The sequence below is a fragment of the Nerophis ophidion genome, linkage group LG18 (genome assembly GCF_033978795.1).
Source record: "Nerophis ophidion isolate RoL-2023_Sa linkage group LG18, RoL_Noph_v1.0, whole genome shotgun sequence".
In the NCBI taxonomy this organism is placed as follows: domain Eukaryota; kingdom Metazoa; phylum Chordata; class Actinopteri; order Syngnathiformes; family Syngnathidae; genus Nerophis; species Nerophis ophidion.
The window spans coordinates 985,559-1,012,185 of record NC_084628.1 but is presented as its reverse complement, the minus strand read 5'-3'; the positions used below and the strand labels follow the sequence as shown (position 1 = coordinate 1,012,185).

The window sequence follows — 26,627 nt, the reverse complement described above, 5'->3', positions numbered from 1 at the left end:
CGGGAGGAATTCAAAGTAAAGCCGCTGCTCCTCCACATCGAGAGGAGCCGGATGAGGTGGTTCGGGCATTTGGTCAGGATGCCACCCGAACGCGTCCCTAGGGAGATGTTTAAGGGACGTACAACCGGTAGTAGGCCACGGAGAAGACCCAGGACACGTTGGGAAGACTATGTCTCCCGGCTGGCCTGGGAACGCCTCGGAATCCCCTGCGAAGAGCTGGACGAAGTGGCTGGGGTGAGGGAAGTCTGGGCTTCCCTGCTTAGGCTGCTGCACCCGCGACCAGACCTCAGATAAGCGGAAGAAGATGGATGGATGGATGGAAATGAATAATAATATTATAGTCAAATTACGGGATGTTTATGTAATTTCCTCATTTTCCTCAACTGATGTACTAACATCATGTGGTTTGTTTTGTGCATACATACTGTACGTGTAGCATCATCTACAACAAAACGTGTGAATTTGGACTCACGTCATGAATCACACATGAAGTTACAAGGGGATACATATTATAGCATATTTATGTGCACCCAAAGATGTGTCCCCATTACCAACGATATCTTTGACAATCAAGGCATGAACGTGACATTCCACATTTTGTATACTATCACTAATAAGCAGCGTGAGTACGTAGTGTCCAAACATGGAAACGTTGCCTCTATCTTAACATGGCACATAGCTCCGCCCCCTCTGAAGTAATGCCAAATACTTGCTATCGCAACATCAAGTGGACACATTGAGAACAGCAGTTTGTTTCATTCAAACATTTCAGCTCATTTTTATACCTAGCAAACTCATCTCCCGGGCCGGCTAAAAGCTGTTCACGGGACTGATGCGGCCAGCGGACCGTACGTTTGACACCGCTGCTTCTGGACGTTTTTAAAGCGAGCGCAGCTGTTGCTCGCTGTTTCGCAACAATAAGCATGAGCAGCAAAAACACGACCAAGCGCACAACTGACACCTGGCCATGAAATCAATCTGATGTGTGTGTGTGTGTGTGTGTGTGTGTGTGTGTGTGTGTGTGTGGAGGGCAGGGCTAAGTGTGTCCCGTGGGGGGTTCTGGTGGTTGTGTGTCTCCAGCTATGGTTTGTTTCAAGGTTACATTTACATGAATTTAACACAAGAGATGTAATTGTGTAACAACTAGGGATATTCCTGTCAGGGTTTTATCATCATTCGTCGACCATACATGAGTGGTATCGGCCGATACCGATCTCGTGTATTAGCTGTAGATTTTTCAATATATTTGTTGTGAGTGCTTTTGACAGTTTAACAATATCAACAAGATATTTTACCGAGTTCCTCATTCTCTTTTATCACATAAGATTATTTTTGCAAAACAAAGTCAATAGTACAAAATAACTAAAGTAAAAACTACTTATCTTCTGTGGGTATAAAAAAATTGATTTTCGAATGAGTTGCAAGTCCTATTTATAACAATTCTTAATCGATTAAAAAAAAAAAATGATTTTTTTCTGTCCTGTATAGCCACTCAGGCAAACCATATTGTTGATGTAGATCACAGGTGTCAAACTCAAGGCCTGGGGGCCAGATCTGGCTTGCAAACACCTGGAAATTATATGTGTGAATAAAGTACTTAATATTTTCTCACTAAATGTAATACATTTTTTTAAATTTGACAGAAAAAAATATATGTACTGCTTAAAATTGCATACCTTTTAAACTTTAATAGTATCCAATATTGCAACAAATATTACTGTATATTAGCATACTTTCCAAACATTTTTGGTCTAAATAAAAATAAATACTTCAATATCTGCTTGACTTATGGTTTTACAGCAAATTACCCATTAAATTAATAAAAATGAAAATACATTTTACGGTGTCCTTTACAGCATAGTACTGTAAATTGAAAAAAAAATTAAAAATTTGCGGTAAAATTCTGTTGCTTGAACTGCCAGTTTTTGACTGTAAAATCTACGGTTGTTGTTTTTAACGGTGTATTACTGTAACTAGAAAGATGGTACGTTTGTTTATTATGGTAGAAAAACTGGCAACTGAGTTGCCAGAATAAATAAAAGAACTTGTACTTTCTTTCCATTAACAATATAATGTTCTAAAAACCAATGTATATAAGAGACGGCGTGGCGCAGAGAGAAAGTGGCCGTGCGCAACCCGAGGGTCCCTGGTTCAATCCCCACCTAGTACCAACCTCGTCACGTCCGTTGTGTCCTGAGCAAGACACTTCACCCTTGCTCCTGATGGGTGCTGGTTAGCGCCTTGCATGGCAGATCCCTCTATCAGTGTGTGAATGGGTAAATGTGGAAGTAGTGTCAAAGCGCTTTGAGTACCTTGAAGGTAGAAAAGCGCTATACAAGTACAACCCATTTATCATTTATATAAAAAACAAAAATTTGGGCAACTAAAAAAAAACATGGTACTCTTTTTCCATTTACCGTAAAATGTTGCAAATAAAAATAAATAAAAAAACACTATATTTTACAGTAAAATTTTGTAAATATATAGTTATTACTTCAAAATCGACAGTCTACTTAAAACAATTTATAAGATTAATAATGAAATCCAGAGGCATATTCCTACATTATTCGCTGTTACAAGCGGCCCTCTGATGGCAGCCATAACTGCGATGTGGCCCTCAATGAAAACAAGTTTGACATCCCTGATGAAGATGACCATATCTGCTGTACAGATTTACTTTAGAAAAGAGAAATGTCGGATACTTCTCTTGTTGCTTTGCATTTGACTTTATTAAATGTTTGGATAGAATTTCATTAAACCAGTTTTCTTTTAAGTGTACAGAAATGTATCAGAATTGTTTACCTATTTTACTGAGGAATGTGGTCAATCATAGAACTGGCACCACCAATGTTATTAAAATTTTATTGATTTTGAATCGAATCGTTAGCCCAAAAAATCGGATCAAATCATGTGGTGCCCAAAGTGTCACAGCCCTACAAGTATCTTCTACACATTAAAAGTCCTGTGTTTCTTACCCTCAAAGTCCACCTGTGTTTTGGGAATTATTCCCTGTAAAAATTTGAGAAAATACAAGTATCGACCTAACCACTCGAGTATCGATCAAACTGATATAACCGTTGGTATCGACGGCGCCGATTTATGGATGGACCCGCCCTCTTTTGACATGTCGTGTACCGACTGTGACAATGCTAACTAACAGTTATTGTCATATTATCCTCTAAGGGGATGGGTCAAATGCAGAAGACAAATTTCGCCACACCTAGTGTGTGTGTGACAATTATTGGTACTTTAACTTTTAACTTAACTCTTACTAATCTACAGTACTTGTTGATTTGATGTTAATAACTGCTTACTTTTTGCTGTAACACACTTCCATCCACACTTTTTAAACTCTACCAAGCATTTATTCCTTTGTGTTCAAGTTAGATTAGCGGTTAGCTTGGCTATTAGCATGCTTGCACCTGTCTTTCTTTCAGGGTGTAACATATAATTGGAGGGAAGAGTCCACCCAGATTATTTAATTCTAAGGCTGTCTGAAATAATGAGATGTGACTAGGATTAAAGATTAAGAAATTATTCAATACAAAAGAGCAAGTACAAACAATAGCAATACCAGCGCTGGAGAAAGGACCGAGCTGTCTAAAGTCTTGCGCAATCTTAAAACAGTCGCTCTCCGTATATGCTTTTGTCCAACTTGCAGTATCACCTTGGCAGATAAACCAAAATCTTAACTTTTTTCAATAGTCTAGAGACTTTTAATATTTTTTTTATTAAAACGAACTAGCAATAAATGTAGCATCTTCTTCTAGTGTTATCATTAAATGTACTCGTTTTTAGAGACTCTACTTCTGTCCTTCGATGTCCCTGACGAACGAGGCTAGCTGCAGGGAGCATGACGTCACACTTGCTTGGCGCTGTTGGTCTAGTTCAGGGGTCGGCAACCCGCGGCTCCGGAGCCGCATACGGGTCTTTGGCCACTCTGATGTGGCTCAGCTGCATAATCGCCGACCCTCCCGGTTATTTCGGGAGGTTTCCGGATTTTTGGTGCCTCTCCCGTACATCACCCGGGGCTAATAGTCCCCCATTTTCACTCGGACAACAATGTTGAGGGCATGTTGTGATGGCTTTACTTTTATCCTCCTCTGCGACATGTCATCGCGCCCGTTTTTACACCATGCTATCTGCGTGCCAGCCGGACCCATGCATTTCGCTGCTTCTGTCATCACACGTACGAGATTGCAAGGCATACTTACTCAACAGCCACACAGGTTACACTGAAGGTTGTTTGGTGCTAGCAGGGTATATAATACAGCCAGGAATAGTCACGGATGCATAGGATTGTGGGTATTTGTTATGTTCTGTTGATGTTGTGTTACTGTGAGGATGTTCTCCCGAAATGTGTTTGTCATTTTTGTTTGGTGTGGGTTCACAGTGTGGCGCATATTAGTAAGAGTGTTAAAGTTGTTTATATCACAACCTTCAGTGTAACCTGTATGGCTGTTGAACAACTATGCCTTGCAGTCGAGTATGTGTGTCTGCGGAAGCCATATATGACATGTTACTGGGCTGTCAAGCCGTTTGTACATGTTGTAGAAGGTGTCAAAAGCAGTAGATTCATATCTCGCCCTTAGTTTTGTTATCTGGGTGATCAACAGCAGATAATCGTGAGAATAGTTGCTTTGAGAATTCGGGATCTTCCTGAAAAACTTGAGTGTTGATAAGTGTAATGTTGTCAAGCGGCATTCATATAAAGAGTCGCGGGCCGCACTAACTTTCAATTATCTTATCAAGGTGCGGGCCGTGTATCTAAGACCCCTGGTGTACACATAGCACAAAGCAAAAAAAAAAAAACTCTTTATGCTGTGTTATTTCATTTTAAATTTCAAAAGAGTTTTGTGGCTCCCATTGTCTTCTTTATTTTGTGAAATGGGTCGAAATTGCTCTTTGAGTGGTAAAGGTTGCCCACCCCTGGTCTAGTTGGACTGTCTCTTCATAAAAGCCACCACTGTCGTTTTACTATTTGCAATTTCTTTAGATGGAAAATATTTGGAAAATATTAAAAATTTTGTCCACATCACAGACATGCTGACAACGCTCCAGATAACGGCGTGCATTTTTTGATAGCGCGGTTTTCGATGATCAAAGTCTTTTTTCGGTGGTCAAGATTTAGGTACATCACTTGTCAATAATACACACGTTATAGGCCATATATGTAAATTGATACTGTAACGACCAGCTAATGTTAACTCTTTATGTTCGTGTGGTATGGAGTTGATGTAAATTTTTCCCATGTTTGCAAACACACCATCCGTGTCTTAAAGATGATTGGCGGAGAATGAGGAAATCTTGTTGTGTGCACGGAAGGTAAAACCTGTTGGAATTGTGTCGTTTGTTATCATAAGATTGGTAATAAAAGTTAAAAATAGTGTTGGACTTTGTGTGATTTCCTTGGGAGCTACAATATATTATGTTACCTTAATTTGTTTTCAAGTAAAAAAAAAAACATTTTCCAAGGTGTAGCGATAATCGAAACCGAAACTTAACTGGCCGTGTGTGTGTGGTTGCATGCACATCTCTGTCCACTTCCCTTGGTCTCGTTCCTGGTACCTTTTCCTCCGGAACCTAAATTAATTACAATGTGTGTGTATTTGCAACGGTGCATTCATTTTGTTTAACTTCTTTAAGCAGAACCAAGGCCAAAGTTAGTCATATCTTAAGTGTTCCATTCTGCTCAAAGATGAGAAATATTCCTCTAACTACTACTATCTACCTAGAATACGAAGACATGTAGCTCCCCCAGATACATGATTAATTGCGAGCAAAATAAATACGGAGACAGCCAAAGGGAGTCCGTGTTTGTGATCGGCATCAATCGGCAATGACGATCTTGTACTTTTTCATAAAAATCGGCCAATTGATCGGCACATCTCTACTTCATTGGTACTTTTTAGCGCTGATTTGTCATGATGTGTCCGGTTGGTTTTGTTTGGAAAAGGAAACACGTGACCATCCTGCATCTCTAGTTGTCGTATTTCAACTAGAAGGGAAATTTAAAGCTGGAGTTCAGTGTGCCCGACGTTGAAATAAATTACTTGTTTGTTCCTCTCAGGGGCAACCAGAACCGGGAGCAGGCCCAGCAGTGGTTGGACAAGCTCAACGACCAGTGGGCACTTCAGAGGTTCCTCCAGGACTGTCACGAGGTGGGTCTGCCTAAAACCTGCTGTTTGTTTAGCGTTTGTTGGTTTTACTCCCTAGTTTGTGCACCCGACCTTCTTCCTGTTTACACTCAACGGGCCAATAAGCAGAGAGAGAGATGTCACATGGTTTGTTGTGGTTTACAGTGGAAGCCGCTTATATCGACGCCTGGCTGACTGAAGCGATTGTTGCAATAACTGAAACAGCAACGAGCTATTACTAGCACATTTATTTGGGTCTTTGGCCACAGACCTTGCAATTTTTGTTGTGGAATATTAAATAACTGAGCGAGCTAGTGCCACTTATTATTTTAACATTCACTCATGTAAGTCTCTGAACATATGATATATCTGTGATATGTCAGCCATGTAGTGATAATAATGTATTTCTAGTTGAAGTAGGGAAGGGATTCACACGGCCTTATTCCTGGGGTTGATCTCGCGTGAAGGGAAGGCGGGATGTTAATCATTTTGCAATGCAGTCTCCTGAAAATTATGAAAAAGTGCCACTCTATATAGTAACTGACACTGTGATCAAAGTTGGAATTGCCATATTCAACACGCTACTGCTGTCTGTCAGCTAATGTGGATAATGCACCTTTCCAATTCGTCACGTTTCATGTGTCAGGTAAACCGCGATAAATGGGGTCATATGAATCTCCTTTTTGCGGTATTTCCATAACAAAACATCCTTATGCTTTGAGGGCATTCGGAATGTGTACGTGTTTTGTGACGTAGTTTAAGTCGTGCTATCATTTAATGCTCTGTTCATTTTACAATATTTTTTTACATGTTTTTCTTAATTTTACCATAGTTTTCAAACTTTTATCCAACAGAGCTGCTTTGGTAATTATATGTCTCGACTGCAGTGACAATGAAACTCTCTCGCAAGCGGCAGTCTTCATTAACAATCTTATAAAACAAGGCAATATATGAATGGATGTAGAATCCTGCTTGATACCAACATGCTTTAATTTTGAGGCTTATTTTGCACTGAACGGAGAGTCACTGAGTTTAATGGGAAACTGATCCTAACACAGCAAGACATGTGTGCTCTTGTTTCTCATAATGATTGTAAACAATAGGTAAAATTTCCTAAAAAAAAAGTGTACTTTAGGGGCGTGGTCCCTGCCGGGCGTCTTCCTGCGGGGCCCAAAATCTCGTGAAGTTTCTGCAACTTTCGCTCTTTGGCAGTGCTGAATTATTCATGAGCACTGCTTCTCATCACTAATTCACGAGATGAAGAGTGGCTCTCACTCTGTGTATGTACAGCATGTACAGTATGTGCAGTGTGTACAGTATGGGGGATCAACATAATGCTAGAGGTAGGAGCTGATAAAAAATATGTGTGAACTTTAAACACTGTACACAAGTCATTTGACTGTGTGTTTGTTTGTGTGTGTATGTATACATGTATATATGTATATAAATACACAAATATATACATATATTTGTATGTATATATATATTGTTTATTTTTATATGTATATATATATATATATACATGTATGTATATATATGTAAATATATGTGTGTATACATATTAATATATATGTATGTATATTAATTTATGTGTTTACATATGTATATATATATATATATATATATATATATATATATATATATATATATATACACACACACACATAAAGTACTATCTATTTTCTTTGCTGATTTATTACCTACTCCAACCAGTCTATGTCCCTCCGCTGTCCCCGTCCCCATACAATTCTTTCACAGTCTCAGGGGGCTCATCATTCTGTCACCCCCATGACCGTCTTTGTGCTCGTGCGTCTCCATGGATGTGGGTGAACACGCGACGTTTCCTCATAGTCACGTTAGCGTCGTTTGTAGCGAGCGTCTGTCAACAACACGCGCCGGGGTCCAGCGCTATAGCGGTCACGTCGAAACGTGTGATCACACAACTGCAGCTCGGGCGCTCCTCAGCTGCTGCAGAGATGGTGGGGGTGGGTGCTTGGCGTGCATGCGCGTGTGTGTTTGTGTGTGTGTGTGTCTTTTGTGTTTAAAAAGCTCTCCTCCGTCCCCCTGCCTACTTTCCCCGCACCCCCATGATGCCATAGCACCATCAGCTGTGTCAGTAAACTTGCACCCCCACCCCTCCAAAAATATAAATCCAGTTTTTGCTCCTCCCTCTCTCGCTAACCCGCCTACTGAAGGTAGGAGGCAGAGGGGAGGGGCCAGTGCATCATCTGGGCCGCCTGCCATTTTATTGTTTCAGAAAGGGGGGAGGATTTTTCCTCTTCTTTTTCTTCTTCTTCTTCCTCTGCTCCGGTCCATCCTGTCCTCGTGCCCTCGTGCTCGTCACGCTTCAGCCCCGCCTCTTTCCCGGTGAGGGAGCGCCGCCTCCGTTTGACGTCCGTTTTCCAGCCGATGGTGTCAGAGCACCTTTTAGTGCGGACACCTCCCCTCCTTTTCCGCTCCATCGCTCTCCCTGCGGCGGGGCGCGTCCGGGGCCGGGATGCGGACGCCAGCAGACGCCAGCGCCTGCCTCACACCCTTCCGATCGGGCCATTACTGCTAAAAACCGCCGGTAAAAGCGTGTTTGCATGGGGAAGCGGGAGGAGGAGATGCAGCATGTGGCTGTGAGGATGTTGTTGCCGGGAGACGGGGGATGCTTGCCTAAATGTGTCATGATGCTGTCAGTGCAGGCATGCCTGCTGCACACGTGAATGTGTGTGTGTGTGTGTGTGTGTGTGTGGGGGGGAATTCCTGCCACACTCACTGGCACACGTTTGTGCGACTATAAGTGTGTGTCCTGCTTCATGTGTGTGTCTTTCACCTTGTACAACACTCTTCTCTAAAATTGCTTTTGTGTTAAGCAAGTACATTTAGGACCTCAATTTACGAACTTAATTGGTTCTTCAACAGGGTTTGTCACTCAGTTTGTATAGTGAAGCAAATTTTTCTGCAAGAAACTATATAAATATGAATAATGGGTTCCAGCCTCGACAAAAGTCCATATTTCAGTGAAGCTTTATACACTTTGAACACAACTATACAGTACTGTACATCAAAAAACATACCAAAGAGCTATCTCTTTATTAACAAGTTAACACGCGCACACACACACACACTAGAAGTCCCTTTGGTGCCCTCACGATATATCAGAAATCACAGAAATCCTTAACTTTAACCACCATATTCCTATAATAATAAACATTTAAAAAAGTCAAATTCACTTACAGGCTTTTGGAAGAGGCGACGCTGAACAAGAGGTATCATATTTCCCCTGCCTATAGAGTGCACCGTTAATTATGCCGGTTCCACCAAATTTGAGAAGAAATATGTATGTTTATATACATTAGCTGCACTGGACTACAAAGCTGATATAATATATATATATATATATATATATATATGTATATATATATATATATATATATATATATATATATATATATATATACACACACATATGTAAGAAAGATTTTGTAAATGTTTATTTACATACCTGGGCCTGTCTGGCGGCATTGAAACGATCATCGTCAAGGACCCACTAACTGCGGAAGCGAGCTCTTCAAATAGCTACACAGACTCAATAACTCCGTGGTGACATCTTTGTGAATTTTCACAACTGAAACAATACAAAAAGAATGCAAACACTTGTAAGCATGTTAGCATATTAGCTAATGCTAACGACGCTAGCTTGATTACCTTACGATCGCATGTACAAATATGCATAAGAACACTCCTACAGACATCACACATGGGACGGTTTGATAAATAAGAATTGTTTTAGGTATATTGTAAAACGTACAATCATCGTTAGGAGCGATGAATGAAGAATAATTTTGAGCAGAAACGTTATGAAACGTTCCTTTTTCAAAACAGGAAGTACATTTTAAACCCGAAGCACCTGCAATGAGCAAACTTGCCCAAAAGATGGCGCCATAGCACAAACAATAACACACCTTTTCAATGTCTCTGTCTGTGTTTTATGAAAACTATTTCAATACAAAACATTATGGCCATTAGCGAAGGAAACTCCATACATTAGCCGCACAGTTTTATAAGTTGCAGGGTGCAAATCGATGGGAAAAAATAGTCCGCAAAATATATTGGTGTTTTCTCCTCTGCTGTGAAACAAGTCCGCTCTGGCATCTTTTTCCAGAAAAGTCAGTTCTCATCACAATTAAAAATTGCTTTGGTTCGAATCTGGCTTCCTCAATCTCTTTAATATGAGCAAGCACAAAATGGCTGCCGGCGGGACCTAAAGTGAATGAATAAGCCACACTTAGCGCAATCTAAAAGCTCCTAAACAAGAAAGTTCGCAAATAGAGGGATTCGTAAACCGAGGTTCACACTATTGTTATTTTTTTTTCTCCTAGCAATTAAACTGCCTGTTTTTTTACTGGTAAGTACCAAGATAATTACAGAATAGAAATATGAGTGTGTCAACAGTCCAGCGGAAGAAAAGCAATGTGACAAAGTACTAAAGTTGTGCTGACTTCCCTAAAACGTAACTCTGTTTCCATCACACCACTTTGGTTTCCGCCAATTTTTATTATTATAAGTTATACATATTTTTGGAGTCAAAATCATCCCACACACGCCTCATGCCATGCCTAATGTGTGTGTGTGTGTGTGTGTGTGTGTGTGTGTGTGTGTGTGTGTGTGTGTGTGTGTGCGTGTGCGTGTGTGTGTGTGTTATATAAGCCGTGATTGACGGGTCTTCTCCTCCCTCTCGTCCAGCTGGGGGACTGGGTATGCGAGAAGATGCTGATGGCGAGGGACAGCAGCCACGACGAGACCCAGAAGCTCCACAAAAAATGGCTGAAGCATCAGGCCTTCATGGCCGAGTTGGCCCAGAACAAAGAATGGCTGGAGAAGATCGAACGGGTGAGTTCTGCCTTTTCCGGTCGTGCTAAGTGTGGCTAAAAACACGTGGTGTGCAACAAACAGAGCACGTGACACCATTGTCAATCTACAAACCCCAAACCCAGTGAAGTTGGCACATTGTGTAAATCGTAAGTAAAAACAGAATACAATGATTTGCAAATCCTTTTAAACTTATATTCAATTGAATAGACTGCAAAGACAAGATATTTAACATATGAACTTGAAAATGTTATTTTTTTCTAATATTAGCTCATTTAAAATTTGATGCCTGCGACATGTTAAAAAAAAACTGGCACAAGTGGCAAAAAAGACTGAGAAAGTTGAGGAATGCTCATCAAACACTTATTTGGAACATCCCACAGATGAACAGGCCAATTGGGAACAGGTGGGTGTCATGATTGAGTGTAAAAGCAGCTTCCATGAAATGTTCAGTCATTCATAAACAAGGATGGGGCGAGGGTCACCACTTTGTGAACAAATGCGTGATCAAATTGTCAAACAGTTTAAGAACAACATTTCTCAACAATCTTTTGAAAGGTCTACGGACTGTAATATCATCAAAAGGTTCAGAGAATCTGGAGAAATCACTGTACGTAACATTGACCTTGGATCCCTCAGGGAGTACTGCATCAAACAGTGACGTCAGTGTGTAAAGACTATCACCACACGGGCTCAGGAACACTTCAGAAAACCACTTTCAGTAACTACAGTTAGTCGCTACATCTGTAAGTGAAAGTTAAATCTCTACTATGCAAAGCGAAAGCCATCTATCAACCACACCCAGAAACACCACCAGCTTCGCTGGGCCCGAGCTCATCTAAGATGGACTGATGCAAAATGGAAAAGTGTTTTGTGGTCTGACGAGTCCACATTTCAATTTGTTTTTTGGAAACTGTGGACGTTGTGTTCTCTGGAACAAAGAGGAAAAGAACCATCCAGACTGTTATAGGCACAAAATTCAAAAGCCAGCATTTGTGATGGTATGGCGGTGTATTAGTGCCCAAGGCATGGGTAACTTACACATCTGTGAAGGCACCATTAATGCTGAAAGGTACAAACAGGTTTTGGAGCAGCCATCCAAGCAACGATATCATGGACGCCCCTGCTTATTTCAGCAAAACAATGCCGAGCCACGTGTTACAACAGCTTGGCTTCATAGTAAAAGACTGCAGGTACTAGACTGGCATGCCAGTAGTCCAGACCTGTCTCCCATTGAAAATTATTGAAAATCATTATGAAGCGTAAAATACCACAATGGAGACCCTGGACTGTTGAACAATTTAAGATGTACATCAAGCAAGAATGGGAAATAATTCCACCTGAAAAGCTTCAAAAATGTGTCTCCTCAGTTCCCAAACGTTTACTGAGTGTTGTTAAAAGGAAAGGCCATGCAGCACAGTGGTAAAAATGCCCCTGTGCCAACTTTTTTGCAATGTGTTAAAATAAATAAATGATAAATGGGTTGTACTTGTATAGCGCTTTTCTACCTTCAAGGTACTCAAAGCGCTTTGACACTACTTCCACATTTACCCATTCACACACACATTCACACACTGATGGAGGGAGCTGCCATGCAAGGCGCCAACCAGCACCCATCAGGAGCAAGGGTGAAGTGTCTTGCTCAGGACACAACGGACATGACGAGGTTGGTACTAGGTGGGATTTGAACCAGGGACCCTTGGGTTGCGCACGGCCACTCTCCCACTGTGCCACGCCGTGTTGATGCCATTAAATTCTAAGTTAAGGATTATTTGCAAAAATATCAAAGTTTCTCAGTTCGAAAATTAAATATCTGGTCTTTGCAGTATATTCAATTGAATATAAGATGAAAAGGATTTGCAAATAATTGCATTCTGTTTTTATTTACCATTTACACAACGTGCCAACTTTACTGGTTTTGGGTTTTGTAGATCAGAGGTCCTCAACAGGGGGTCTGCAGGGGTCATAGAAGTTTTGGTTGATTAAATCTTTCCACAAATGTAAATATCTGTAAATGCACATTCTGACTGATCCAACACACAGTGTTGTAGTTTAGACATGGCATGCACACCCTACTCACTATGCCTTGCAGGTTTTTAAATAAAAACATAATTTTTGTATTATTACATTCATGTTAGCATTAGGAAGGTAAAAATTACTGGACTAGTTGTCAGCTGGCAATGAGCATGTCGGTAGTGAAGTAGCGATCAGCATGGCAGTTCCCTCCTAGCGATTACCGCACCAGTTGCCAGCTAGTAATCCCCGCTCTAGTTGGAAGCTTGCAATTAGCACTTCAGTTGGGAGCTGGCGATTACCGTATCAGTTGCCAGATAATGTTGAGCGTTAGTTGTTAGCTAGCGATTAGCGCGCCATGTGTCAACTCGAAACTTACGCACCAGTTGGCAGCTGACAATTACCGTGCTAAGTATCCGCTAGCGGTTGGCAGCTGACAATTACCGTGCTAAGTATCCGCTAGCGATTAGCGCACTAGTTGTCAGATAGTGATTAGCGCATTGGTTGTCAGATGGAGATTAGCGCACAGTTTGCAAGCTAGCAATTAGCGCGCTGTGTGTCATTTAGCAAGTCACGCACAAGTTGTCAGCAGTTGACAAAACGGTAGTTATTAGCTAGAGGTTAGCGTGCTAAATGTCATTGAGCAACTAGCACACCAGTTGTCAGATAGCAATCGGCTCTAGTTGGTAGCTGGCAATTAATGCATTAAATGTCATCTAGGGACTAGCACACCAGTGCACAGCTAGCGATTAACGCGGCAGTTGTCAGCTAGTGATTAGCACATTAGTTGTCAGATAGACATTAGCGCGCCGGTTGTAAGCTAGCGATTCACGCGCTATGTGCCATTACCGATTCACACACTTGTGGTCAGCTTGCCATTAGCGCACCAGTTGTCAGCTAGTGATTAGCGCAGTAGTTGTCAGCTAGCGTTTAGCACAGTAGTTGTCAGATAGCGATTAGCGCACCCATTGTCTGATAGCGATACATGCTAGTTTTTAGCTGTCGATTAGTATGCTAAATGTCATTGAGCGACTGGCACACCGGTTGTCAGCTAGCGATAAAATGCCAGTTGTCACATAGCAATCGGCGCTAGTTGGTAGTTGGCAATTAATGCATTACATGTCATCTAGAGACGAGCACACCGGTGGACAGCTAGCGATTAACGCGCCATTTGTCAGCTAGTGATTAGCGCATTAGTTGTCAGATAGAGAATAATGCAGTACGTGTCAGCTGCGATTAGTGCGAGACGTGTGTTACATATATGTTGCTTATATATTGTTTAAAAAAAAAGTAATATAAGTGAAGCATGTTTTAGATTTTATATATTTTGAACCTTGTTCTTGTTGTGATGGGTAGGTTTATATAAGCGTTGCTTCAACCTACACCCTTTCGGCTCAATCATTGCTCAAATGAGTGTTTTTTTTTTCTTTTTTTCTTTTTTGTTGTTGTTCTTTGTTTTATGTGAAGATTGCGGAAAAAAATAAATAAAATAAATAAATAAATAAAAATAAAGTGTCATCTAGCGATTAGCACACAATTTGTCAGCTAGTGATTGTAATATTGTATTGTATTATTGTATTATATTCACCAGTTGTCAGCTAGTGATTGTATTATTGTATTGTATTATTGTATTATATTCACCAGTTGTCAGCTAGTGATTGTATTATGGTATTGTATTATATTCACCAGTTGTCAGCTAGTGATTAGCGTGCTAATTGTCGGCTAGCGATAAGCCCTCTAGTTGTCAGCTGGCGATTAACATGCTTAGTATCAGTTAGCAATTAGCGTGCCAGTTGTCAGCCAATGATTAACCATTAATTTCTTCATCAGTTTTCTTGACCTGGAAAACTTTGATGACCCCTGATCTAGATCCTTTATTCTGACCTTTCTTCTCAAGCAGCATATCATGCCCGGTCTGGATTATTCGGTATTGTCCTGCTTTTCTTCCACACTTCCTGTAATTCAACAAAATAAGATAATATTTATTTTATAGCGCGTTAGAAGGCTAACTGATGTTAATGCTACTTCAAGCGGAGCGTGGCTTGTTTTTCCGCAGCGCGAAACGTCGCAGCTTTACGTCAGGCCGCGCGGCCGCAGTAAAATTTACGGAAAAATGAGGCCACGCGTCTTCCTCTGCAGTGTAGAAGTGGGCAGGGCTGAAACCCAACTCCCCCGCTGGGAGCAGAGGGAGCGCTGAGCACGCCGATGCGTTCGCTGGTCTCACGTGCACTGGAGCGGAGGCAGACCATGACTTGCTTGAGGGCAGGAAATATTTGGTGCCTGCATAAATAAAACACAGCTGATGTTCAGCAGGCGAAAAATGTGTGGTCAGGTATTCAATATTAGGAGCCATTATGGCAGTGCCTTTGAAGAGCTCTCCAATCAGAATATTCTGATTAAAGCAGCAACATTTTCACGTCTGCTTCTGATTGGGCCGTTTATTCGCCGTCCTGGTTCTCTCAGCGAGGTCCTCTGAGAGTCTGCCGACTATTTCTGTCCTCGCTTTGAAGCGTGCTCACCACTAAACAAGTGGAATCATTTCTCCTCTCCATTGTAAGCAGTAATGATCACCAGCAGAGGGCGTTACTACTACATGCCCAACTAGTCTGCTGCCTAAACAGGGTGCAAATAAGGACATTCCGACTCCAAGCTGAGTGATCCACACCACCTGGAAGTGCAAAACGCTTCAACATTTCACGAAACAAAAAACGACTCCAGAAAACAAATTAACAAAGAACAAAACATTTCACAGTTTTCAAAAACACAAAAACAAAAGACATAACACTTTTTAATTTCAGAAAAAAAAAAGACAAAACTGTTTACAATTTAAAAAAACACAAAAACAACAGACAAAACAATTTACAATTTCATAAACGGGAAGAGGAATACCCCAAAGCACAGATTGACAGCTAAATCAGCCAATCATATTCGCGGAGCCCGAATGCGGAAGTGAAGACTCAGCGGATCTGAGCAAAAAGATGAGTTTGTTTAGCTGTCAGTCTTTGTGACATTTCTTTTACGGTTTATCAAATGTAAGTTGTTTTTTCTTTTGTTGTTTTTTTTTTTATTTTAAATTGTTTTGACTTTTGTGTTTGGTCCGTGTACCTTCCGTTCATTCTATTTCCAATTCTTAAATGCAAATCAAAAAACTAATTTCGGACCAATTTTTAATAATATTTTCATTTCTGAAACCAAAGTTGGACAACTATTTAATTAAACTTTTTTTAAATTACAATAGAGCTCCTGCTGAACAAAGATGTTACCGTTCTGCTAAAAACATGCTAAACGCAAAGGAAAAGCTAAAATACTGCTTCTGGTTCAATGTGTCATCTCACAGATAAACACGCATTTTGGATGAACATGTTTATCTGTAAAAATAAAAATCCATAAAAGGCAAGATTTTAATGAAAATCAACCCTTTTTTGTTTGTTTTAAAATCTGCCATATATAAAGAAAATCAAAAAACGGCCCTAATTTCATGTTTTGACTTGCATTTCAGAATTGGAAATAGAATGAACGGAAGGTACACGGACCGTGTTTGTGTTTTTTGGAACTGGATATTGTTTTGTCTTTTGTTTTAAGAAATTGTACGATGTTTTGTCCTTTGTTCATTTGTTTTTTGACATTGTTAGTTGTTTCAAGTCCATGTATCTTTTGTTCGTTCTATTTCCAATTCTGAAACGCAAATCAAAAAACTATAAAAGGGACGGTTTTCGATTTTTATTATATATGGCAGATTTTAAATCAAACAAAAAAGGGTTGATTTTCATTAAAATGTTGCCATAAAATTAAATTTTGTGCTGTTTTCGTTTTATGGATTTTTATTTTTTCAGATAGACATAAAAATCTTAAAAAATGTTCATCCAAAATGCAAACATGCGTGTTTATCTGTGTGATTACAAATTGAACCGGAAGCAGTATTGTAGCCTTTCCTTTGCGGAAAGAATCAGAATAGTTTTTTATTGCCATTGTTTGAGAACGGGTTCACAAACTAGGAATTTTTCTTGGTGGAATCGTGCAACATAAAAGACATATAACACAGAATAGAATAATAACATGAGCTGTAACCTAGCTATCAGATCTTGTTATTGTTCATGTGCCTGATGGCCGAGGGGAAAAACCTGTTCAAGTGGCGGGGGGTGTGGGTCTGGATGGACCGTAGTCTCCTGCCTGAGGGGAGAGGGGAGTATCGTTTGTGTCCAGGGTGACAAGCACCCTGGACACAAACTATTCTGCAATAACTTTAGCATGTTTTTAGCATAACGGTTACATCTTAGTTTAACAGGAGTCCTATTGTCGTTTTAAAAAAGTGTCATTAAATAGTTGTCCAACTTTTGTTTTAGGACTAAAAATATGAAAAATTACCAGAATTTTTTTTTTTTGATTTGAATTTAAGAATTGGAAATAGAATGAAAGGAAGGTACATGGACCATTTTGTTTTTTGTGGTTTCTGTCATTTGTTTCATGAAATGTTAAAGTATTTGGCACTTCCAGGCCTCTGTACTGGTTGGTAAACTGCAAAATAGAGCTGAAAAATTATGAGAGCAAAAGACTGGATTTTAGGAAAAAATGTTAAAAACATGTTGGACTTTTCCAACTTTTTTTTGATGAATCACGATTATTTTTTGGAACGATTTGTAATCGTTTAAAATAAAATTCCAAAATTGATGTTTGTTTTTTTCAACCTATCCTGTCCAGTCACTCAGACAAATCATATTGTTGATGTAGATGATCATATCTGCTGTACAGATTTCCTTCAGAAAAGAGCAGTGCTGGATACTTCTCCTATTTGTATTTGACTTTATTAAATGTTTGGCTAGAATTGTATTGAACATATTGATCTGTAAAGACGACTGCTGCTTTTGCAAATGGTTCAAACATAATGACTCCTCCCTTTCTTCTAATAAGTAATATTCGCCATTTTTAATGAGCGAAACAAACATTGTGTGAGTGATAGGGATGGGTACCGTTCACATTTGAACCGTAACAATTCCCGGTACTGAATGGTACGAATTCTCGGTATCTTTGTGTGTGTTAATAAGTGTTAATTGTTTGATAGCAAAATTTTATTTTTAATCTTAAATTTAAAAAAGCGCTGATAATGAAATCTGTGCCGTCCAGTTATAGCTTGTTCTATTATTACATGAGTCTCACTTCCAAGACTTTACAAGGCAGTGCTGTACAGGCTACTGGTATCTATGTTACGTTGTCTTACTAGGGACTAACTTTTTCCAGGAAGCTGAATGTATTATGTTGTGTCATTTTAAGTGTTTAAATTGTAAGTATAGTACTTAATACACACCAGCTGTTTCATTTTAACAATAATCTTACTTGTAGTTTTCATTACCAAATCAATATTGAAGTGTTGAACTCTCCCTGTAAAATCGCTATTGCTAATAGTAGCCTGTCTATGGCAAATTAAGTGTAAATTAGCATCAAGCTAGCGCATTTTGGAAGAGTAGGGTCTTACTTTACGTTCAAGCGTTTTCTACCAAGCATACTTTGTTTTTTGGTGTTGAAAATCCCAAAATTATTTTGAGGGCTTTTTGCTGAGTCAGCACTGAGTGCACCGGAAGTGATTGTTTATCCTGCAACCGGACCTGACGAACAGTGATGTGCCTATTGATATTGCCGATACCAGATATTTATGCTCTAATATCAAGTCTCTGATCAGAATCTCGATACTTTTAATACTTAAGTACAGAGTTATCCAAAAGTTTTCCACCATAATGCTATAAGACAGATATTGTGTACACTTTGCATTATAGGTGCCTAAGTTTATTATTATTAATTATTAGCTACAACATTTTGAGGGTTTTCTCATTACATACCGCTTTATTTGGTGCTATTTTTGCTACATTTTACAGTTGCTTTTACCTCATGTAAAAATAGAATAAAATAGTAATACGATTGTGTAACTGCATATCCGGGTTGTCAAAAATTCTGCCTGTATGAAAATATTATTGTGCAGTTACTTATCTTACATTGTTTATTATTGTTGTATTTTGATTTATGTTATTATTTAAAAGAAAAAAACGTTTTAAATTTCAGCACAAACATTAGATATATTTGCACAAAGTATCGCTATTGGATCGGTGTCACCGATACCAGCCTGAATTTTACTCAAAATCGAATCAGAAAGAAAATCAGTGGTATCGCACGTCGTCACTGACCGGGCTGCAACTGGACGTGATGTCACATGCAACAAAAGTATCAAAATAAGGCACAGTTTGATTTTACGTGAATAGCCCCGATGGAATGTGATCGGTAAAATTACCAAATTCGGTACCCATACCTACATCCTCTTTTTTCTGGGGAAAAATACTGAAGAACATTTGGCTGGGGGGGAGGGAGGAAGCAGGTGTGTGTGTGTGTGTGTGTGTGTGTGTGTGTGTGTGTGTGTGTGTGTGTGTGTGTGTGTGTGTGTGTGTGTGTGTGTGTGTGTGTGTGTGTGTGTGTGTGTGTGTGTGTGTGTGTGTGTGTGTGTGTGTGTGTGTGTGTGTGTGTGTGTGTGTGTGTGTGTGTGTGTGTGTGTGTGTGTGTGTGTGTGTGTGTGTGTGTGTGTGTGTGTGTGTGTGTGTGTGTGTGTGTGTGTGTGTGTGTGAGTGTGTGTGTGAGTGAGTGAGTGAGTGCGCATGTGTGTGTGATCTAATGGTACATTATCTGCACTCCCCCACTCTCTACACCCTGCTCTCCCCTCTGACCCTCCCTCCATCACACACCCAGTTGATGAAAATGCAAGGTCACAGTCCTCTTTGTTTACGTGAATGGATGCTCATCCAAGCCGATCATGTACGTTCCATTGACGCGTTTTACTGTTTCTAGGAGGGCCAGCAGCTGATCCATGAGAAGCCTGAGTTGGGCCAGATGGTCCAGAGGAAGCTGGCGGAGATCCGTGAGTGCTGGCAGGACCTGGAGAGCACCACACAGGCCAAAGCCCAGCAGCTCTTCCAGGCCAACAAGGCCGACCTCCTGGTGCAGAGCTACCACAGCCTGGACCAGAGACTGGGCCAGCTGGAGGGACAACTGGCCTTTGTAGACCGAGGGCAGGATCTGAGCACCGTCAACAGGCAGCTGAAAAAATTGCAGGTTTGCACTGCAGAAGACTGGCATCACCTTCCGTTCATTTGCATTTGGGGCTGTAGTTACACCAACAGCCAGCAGGTGGCACCAATGTTTATACTCATTTCACCAGACATCTTTGCTCTCCCACAGCATGCTGCTTTCAGCTTCCTTTAGCAGGCTGCCATTAGCTGTGCTTTACCTCCTCCTCATACTCACGGGTACAGTAACCTTCACTACATTTGTATTTTTTACTTCTTTTTTGCTGCGATGCTCATCCATCTCCAAGCATTTGTGCCAACAAAATGCAATGCCAGCGCCTTCCTCCGGGGCGGCGATATATGTAGTCCTCTGATTGTAGCTGAGATAGGCGCCAGTGCCCCCCGCAACCCCAAAAGGGAATAAGCGGTAGAAAATGGATGGATGGATGGATGTTCTATGACTTCATTATTGTGGCAAGTGAATTCAATTAGCGCTCATGCTAAGGTATTTAGCATTTCCTTTAATATTATAACACGGATGGCGGAGAACCATGCTCTCCACTGTCCAAAATACAGTGGGACCTCCATTTACAAACTTAATTGGTTCTTGAACAAGGTTCAGAAATCGAAAAGTTTGTATAATGAAGCTAATTTCGCCATAAGAAACAATGTAAATATGAATAATGTGTTCCAGCCTTGACAAAAGTCTGTATTATAGTCAAGGTTGTTTCACTTTAAATACAACATAATGTGCTTTACAGTACTATATACAGTATCAAACAAACATAGCAACATTGTGATGAATTAACTATCTCTTTATTGACAAGCTAAAACAACAACGACAAGCTGAACTGTGCTGTATGCGCTGCTCTGCCAACACACGCAAACATTTACGGGAGACTCAGGGCTGCAACGACAAAGAGGGAGTCCAGACTGAAGTAAAACTTGCACAAAATAATATTTGATAAAGCAAAAGCTAACATAAATCAGAGTCAGAGGAGAACAGAGCAAGTATGAGGTCATGGCTATCCTAGCTCAAATCCCCCACTCGATTAACCCCATTGAGGTGCAGCTGTGTCTCCTGCAGACAAGGCAGAGGGCGAGAGAGAGACAGAGCGAGAGAGAAGAGAGAGACAGAAGGTGGCCAGGCCGGCCTGCACTCCGATATTACTCCCAGAATACATCCACAAGGCCTGGGACATACAACACACACATAAATCCCTTGGGTGCCCGCACAAACAATCAGAAATTCTTAATTAATAACCATATTGCTACAGTAATAAACATTTTAAAAAGTAAAATCCACTCACAGTATGTTAACATCGGCAAAGAAGCAGCTCACCAGAATGAAGCAAACAGAGGCGGAGAAAGTGGGTGTGCAATAAATCCGCTTTGGCATATTTTTCCAGAAAAGTCAGTTCCCATCACAATTAAAAAACTTGGTGTGCCGGCTTCATTAATCTCTTTAATACAATCAAGCACAAAATGGCTGCAAGACGGACACAAAATGCATTAATGAAGCATAATTGCAGCTACCCAAAAGTTTGTAAACCAAAAAGTTTGTAAATGCAGAGGGTGCGTAAATCGAGGTTCCACTGTATCAGGTATGGTGGCACTTTTTAACACCATTCTGTATGCCTCCTCAGACCATGGAGTTCCAGATGGAAGAGTGGTACAAGGAAGTGGGGCACCTGCAGGTCCAGGCCTCCTCCGTACCGCAGCAGGCGCGGGTCAAGGAGACGGTTGCCGAGCAACAAGCGGCGGTGGAGGCCCGCATGGTGCGCCTGATCGAGCCCCTGAAGGAGAGGAGACGCTTTCTGCTGGCGTCCAAGGAGGTGCACCAAGTGGGACGAGATTTGGAGGACGAAATGGTGAGTCCTGCTTTCTAGGTGTAAATATGGACAATGATATCTCATTCGGTATGGGTACCGTTTACATTTGAACCAATATGGTACCTGGGAATCGATACCAGTACTCAAAGATAGCAATTGTTGGTATTTAATAAATGGTAATTGTTTGATAATAAAATTTTATTTTTTCCCTGTAACATTTAAAAATTAGCTGATTTTGATAATTGCTGTACAGTTGTTATATTTTGTTTTCTGATTACATGTGTCTCATTTGCAAGGCAGTTGCAATTCCAAGCATTGATGGCAGTACTCTATAAACCAGACCTGGGCAAATTAAGGCCCGGGGACCACATGCGGCCCGTTAAGATTTTTAATCTGGCCTGCCGGACATTACCAAAAAAATGTTTCAGATTTTTAAGATCAAAAATATAGCTGCCATTATGATGTGTAGTGATGTTTTCAAATGACCGTAAGTCTTGAACTACAGTATGCAAATTATTTCAATGGTTGGAATCTGCGCTTGTGCATGATATACTATTTACTATGGTGATCTAATTAGTTACTATGGTAATCTAATTAGTTAGAATGGTAATAATCGTCACAGGAGGGATTTTTTTTTTAGTAAGTAAGTAAGTAATAAGTAGGTAAATGTTATTTAGAAAGCGCTTTTCACAGATACAACCACAGAGCGCTGTACAAAACGTAGGTAAAGTAAAACCACAAATACATTTAAAACAACAGGGGCAACATCATAAAAAGGATACAAAGTGGATTAAAAATGAAAGTTGTAAGGTGCATTAACTAAAAGCTTTACTAAAAGGAGAAGTTTTCAAATGAAAGTTTCAACACAGTCAAGATCACAGAGGGACTGGTGCAAATTGTTCTAGAGTCAGGGACCTATAGCCTGGAATGCCAGATCTACACGGGTTTTAAAATGAGATATTGGGATCTTTAGGATAGGATAGATCTTTATTGTCATTGCAGAAGTACAACAAAATTTTATTTTCGTCACAGTCCCGCTAAGAGCAGACATACGTTACAGGGGGGGACAAGACGAGACCGCCAACGGATCAGCCACTTACGGCGCTCCTTAAAAAGTTGAGAAATGGGTGACATTGGGAGAGGTGAGGAGTAAAAAAAATATCAGTCTAAGGCTACACCTTCAGGAGGGGTCCAGACTGAGTCCAAGGAAAAAATCTCACGTAGCATGGCACACAATAAACATGGTATGTATATCACACCAGCTTTCAACAGAGGGAGGGATGGGTTTGAGGATACACCGCTGCTGCTATATAGCACTGCTCAATCATCCACAGCCCCAGAGGAATTAAGCGGTGATGAAGGCGTTGATTCGAGGGTGGGGGTCGTGTGTGCATATATACCCAATTAACTTGGGAGAGATGATGAAATGTTTTTATATGGACTGAGGCCGATATCAAAGTTCGACCACAGGTGTTGTTGTCAGAAAGGAAGGTCAAAAGCGTCCATCTTTGAGGAGTCCTCGGGATTATGTGCCATTTGAGGGATTCAAATCGTAGATTAAGAAGTTTTTTTTTTTTTGAGAAGACAAAATAGTGACTTATTTTCTATGTTTGTCCATGCTGGATTTCTTCAATTACAATTTAATTATTCCTTCTCCGCAAGCTTTTCCAAGACGAGATCCATTTTGCGATTCAACTCAGAAATCGCCCCAGTCTGTGTTCCCATAGCCCAACCCAATCCTTCCATTGTGTTGAACAGCCGTTGGGCCCCTTGAGTGGCTGCCATCGTCTTCCGAATTTGTCGATACACCAGAGCAATGCCCAGCCCAATCAGCAAGTGCCCCGAGATCACAGCTCCAAGTAGGTAGATGTCTTCGACGTCCTCGATGGAAAGGGCTGAGAGGCACATAATCCTCCATTTATCCCAGGAGTCTCTCACGTACCCCGCAGCAATGGTTCCATCAGGGCAGCCAGGCTCCCCCGAACCTCTTTTCCTTGTCGAAAAGACTGTGTCAATTGCGTCGAGAGTCCAGGTGATCATATTCATATTTGATGTTTAGATTAGAGGACAGCGCAAAGAAGGAGGCTTTAGAAAAGTTCAGACAAAGACAAGACACACAGAGCAAGCAGGGAAGGAGGGAGCGGAGAAAATTGCGACCGCCTCCACCAGAGGCAAGACCGAAGTAGAAGACCCTATGTTGTCAATATTCAGTGTTTTATCGTTCATAGATAATATTGTAAATGCCATGTTCTGTACATTCTGTGTTTCTCATTCAGTAAAAAAAAATGAAATTCCATCCTGTTTTTCAAGGCAGTCTGTCATAACGTTTTTGGAATTCAATCAGACATTATTGTGAGGTTTTGTATTAGTGTTCCTACAAATCAAATATACCGGCCCCCAGACACATTTTTTCTCTAATTTTGGCCCCCGAGTCAAAATAATTGCCCAGGCCCGGTATAGGCTATCTATGGTATGTTTAACGAGAAAGTAGCTTTTTTTTCAGGAAACTGAATGTGTTATGTTGTGCCCTACAAAGTCTGTATGCTTTAAGTATTGTGCCTATTACACACTATCTGTTTGATTGTAACATTTATCTTAGTTATAGTTTCCTTTTCCAAATTCGGAGGTGTTGAAATCGCATTTTAAAATTGCTGATGCTAAGAGTAGCCTGTCTATGGCAAATCCAATGTAAATTAGCATCAACCAAGTGCACTTTGAAAGAGAGAAGCCTTACTTTAGGTTTGGGCATTTTCTACTTGGCAGACTTGCTTCGTTTGTGTTAAAATCTCCAAGGGAGTTTGGCTGAGTCCGTCTTGAGTGCTGCTTGAGTGATTGTTTACGTACGTTTATGTTCACGTCACGTGCAGCAAAGGTATCAAAATATGGTACCACAGTAATAGTAGTGGTAACAACGGAATTCAGTCGGTGCCTGTAAAAGTACCAAATTCAGTTCCCATCCCTACTCTCTCATACATGGCATTTTGTTGCAGTTGTGGGTGCAAGAACGCCTCCCGCTGGCCATGAGTCAAGAGCACGGCTCTTCTTTGCAGTCGGTCCAGCAGCTCATGAAGAAGAACCAGGTAAGACCATCAGGATCGCCCTCAAAGCATACTGAGCTGAAACGTCCCTCGCTCTTGTGCAGACCCTCCAGATCGAGCTCCAGGGGCACCACGGCCGAGTAGAGGAGGTTCTGGAGAGGGCAGGGATCATCGCCTCCATCCGCAGCCCCGAGGGCAACATGGTGAGGGCGGGTCTCGAGCAGCTGGCCCAGCTGTGGGCTCTGCTATGGGTGGAGACCGAGCGCAGGCAGCTGGTCCTGGACGCCATGTACCAGGCGCAGCAATACTACTTTGACATGGCCGAGGTGGAGGCCTGGCTGAGTGAGCAGGAGCTGCACATGATGAACGAGGAGAAGGGGAAGGTGAGTAAAAAGAATTAAGAACATAAAAAGGTATATTTGGGTTCAACCTTCATCCGGGTCTTTCCAGGACGAACCGAGTACTTTGCAGCTGCTGAAGAAGCACCTGGTCCTGGAACAGACCATTGAGGACTACGCTGAGACCATTGGCCTGCTTTCACAACAATGTCGGCAGCTGCTGGAAATGGGACACCCTGATTGGTTAGCTCAAACACACACAACGTTACATATGTATCCTCACATTCTGTGCACTGTCGGCCACAGTGAGCAGATCAGCAAGCGGCAATCGCAGATCGACCGCCTGTACGTGTCGCTGAAGGACCTGGTGGAGGAGAGGAAGAGTCGTCTGGAGCAGCAGTACTGGCTCTACCAGCTCAACAGGGAGGTGGACGAGCTGGAACAGTGGATCGCTCAGAGGGAGGTGGTGGCCAGCTCGCCCGAACTGGGCCAGGACTTTGAGCATGTCACAGTAAGGATGGGAGTCATTGTACAGCAACAATAATTACTAGGAGTGTCCCAATGCTACTCTGATATCAGATATTGGTCTGATATCAGAAAAAAAACAAGTACATTTAAAAAAAACTCAGATACAAGCAGTCCAGCAGCGTGTTTGCTTGTGCCAGGCTGAACAGCCAGTTAACATTTCATTTACAAAGGTAAACATGGAAGGCTATAGGCTACGAGAAGCTAGCAGCTACACTACAGGCAAGCAAACAATAGCACACGAGCTACTAGAATCAGTGGCCACCTCACGATTCGATTCCGATTCAGAAACTACGATTTGATTAAAAATCGATTATTGATGCATATTTAAATAATGTATATTGATGCAGTTTTGCATTCCTTTTCATTTCCCTAAAAGAGTGTCAATCACTTGCAGCTTTTAAAAAGCAATTAATTTGTAATAAGAAATAGTTAAATTTATTCCCACATTTATTAAATAAATGAAAATTGTGTGCAAAACTGGACCATAAGTGCCCTAAAATAAAGGAGCTGTTCGGATCTCTCGGTGAGGTGGCTCGCTGCAGTCAGCCACATTTTAGAACTGTCTGCATTACTTTATTTACAATAAATAAATCAACAATCAATTAATAACGTTTACTAATCAATTCTATAATCGTCCATGTCCGAATTGCGATGCATCTAAACATCGATTATGTTTACCTCTACAAGTTAGACATACATAACAGGTGTCTTTAATAGAACAATATTGCAGTCTAAAACAGCACATTTGTCAATATGAACAAGTATCAAATAATTATAGTTGCATATTACTGACACATACAAGTCTCCAAGGCAGAAGCCTATTAGAAAGTATTCAAAAACA

The 26,627-nt window shown here is 41.0% G+C and overlaps 1 protein-coding gene across 4 annotated transcripts in view; it reads left to right on the top strand.

The window, feature by feature from the left end:
* LOC133537474 (spectrin beta chain, non-erythrocytic 4-like) overlaps positions 1-26,627 on the top strand; it is a 58,822-nt gene that overhangs the window by 10,265 nt on the left and 21,930 nt on the right. For 2 of the 4 annotated variants that reach the window (XM_061878519.1, XM_061878522.1), the window contains exons 9-16: positions 6,071-6,161; positions 10,869-11,015; positions 19,833-20,096; positions 21,697-21,921; positions 24,873-24,962; positions 25,025-25,303; positions 25,371-25,501; positions 25,565-25,769. In XM_061878519.1, coding sequence (XP_061734503.1) covers positions 6,071-6,161; positions 10,869-11,015; positions 19,833-20,096; positions 21,697-21,921; positions 24,873-24,962; positions 25,025-25,303; positions 25,371-25,501; positions 25,565-25,769 — 1,432 coding nt within the window. Of the gene's footprint in view, positions 1-6,070; positions 6,162-8,456; positions 8,707-10,868; positions 11,016-19,832; positions 20,097-20,228; positions 20,291-21,696; positions 21,922-24,872; positions 24,963-25,024; positions 25,304-25,370; positions 25,502-25,564; positions 25,770-26,627 lie in introns of those variants that run through there. The other 2 variants (XM_061878520.1, XM_061878521.1) reach the window with 2 other exon arrangements.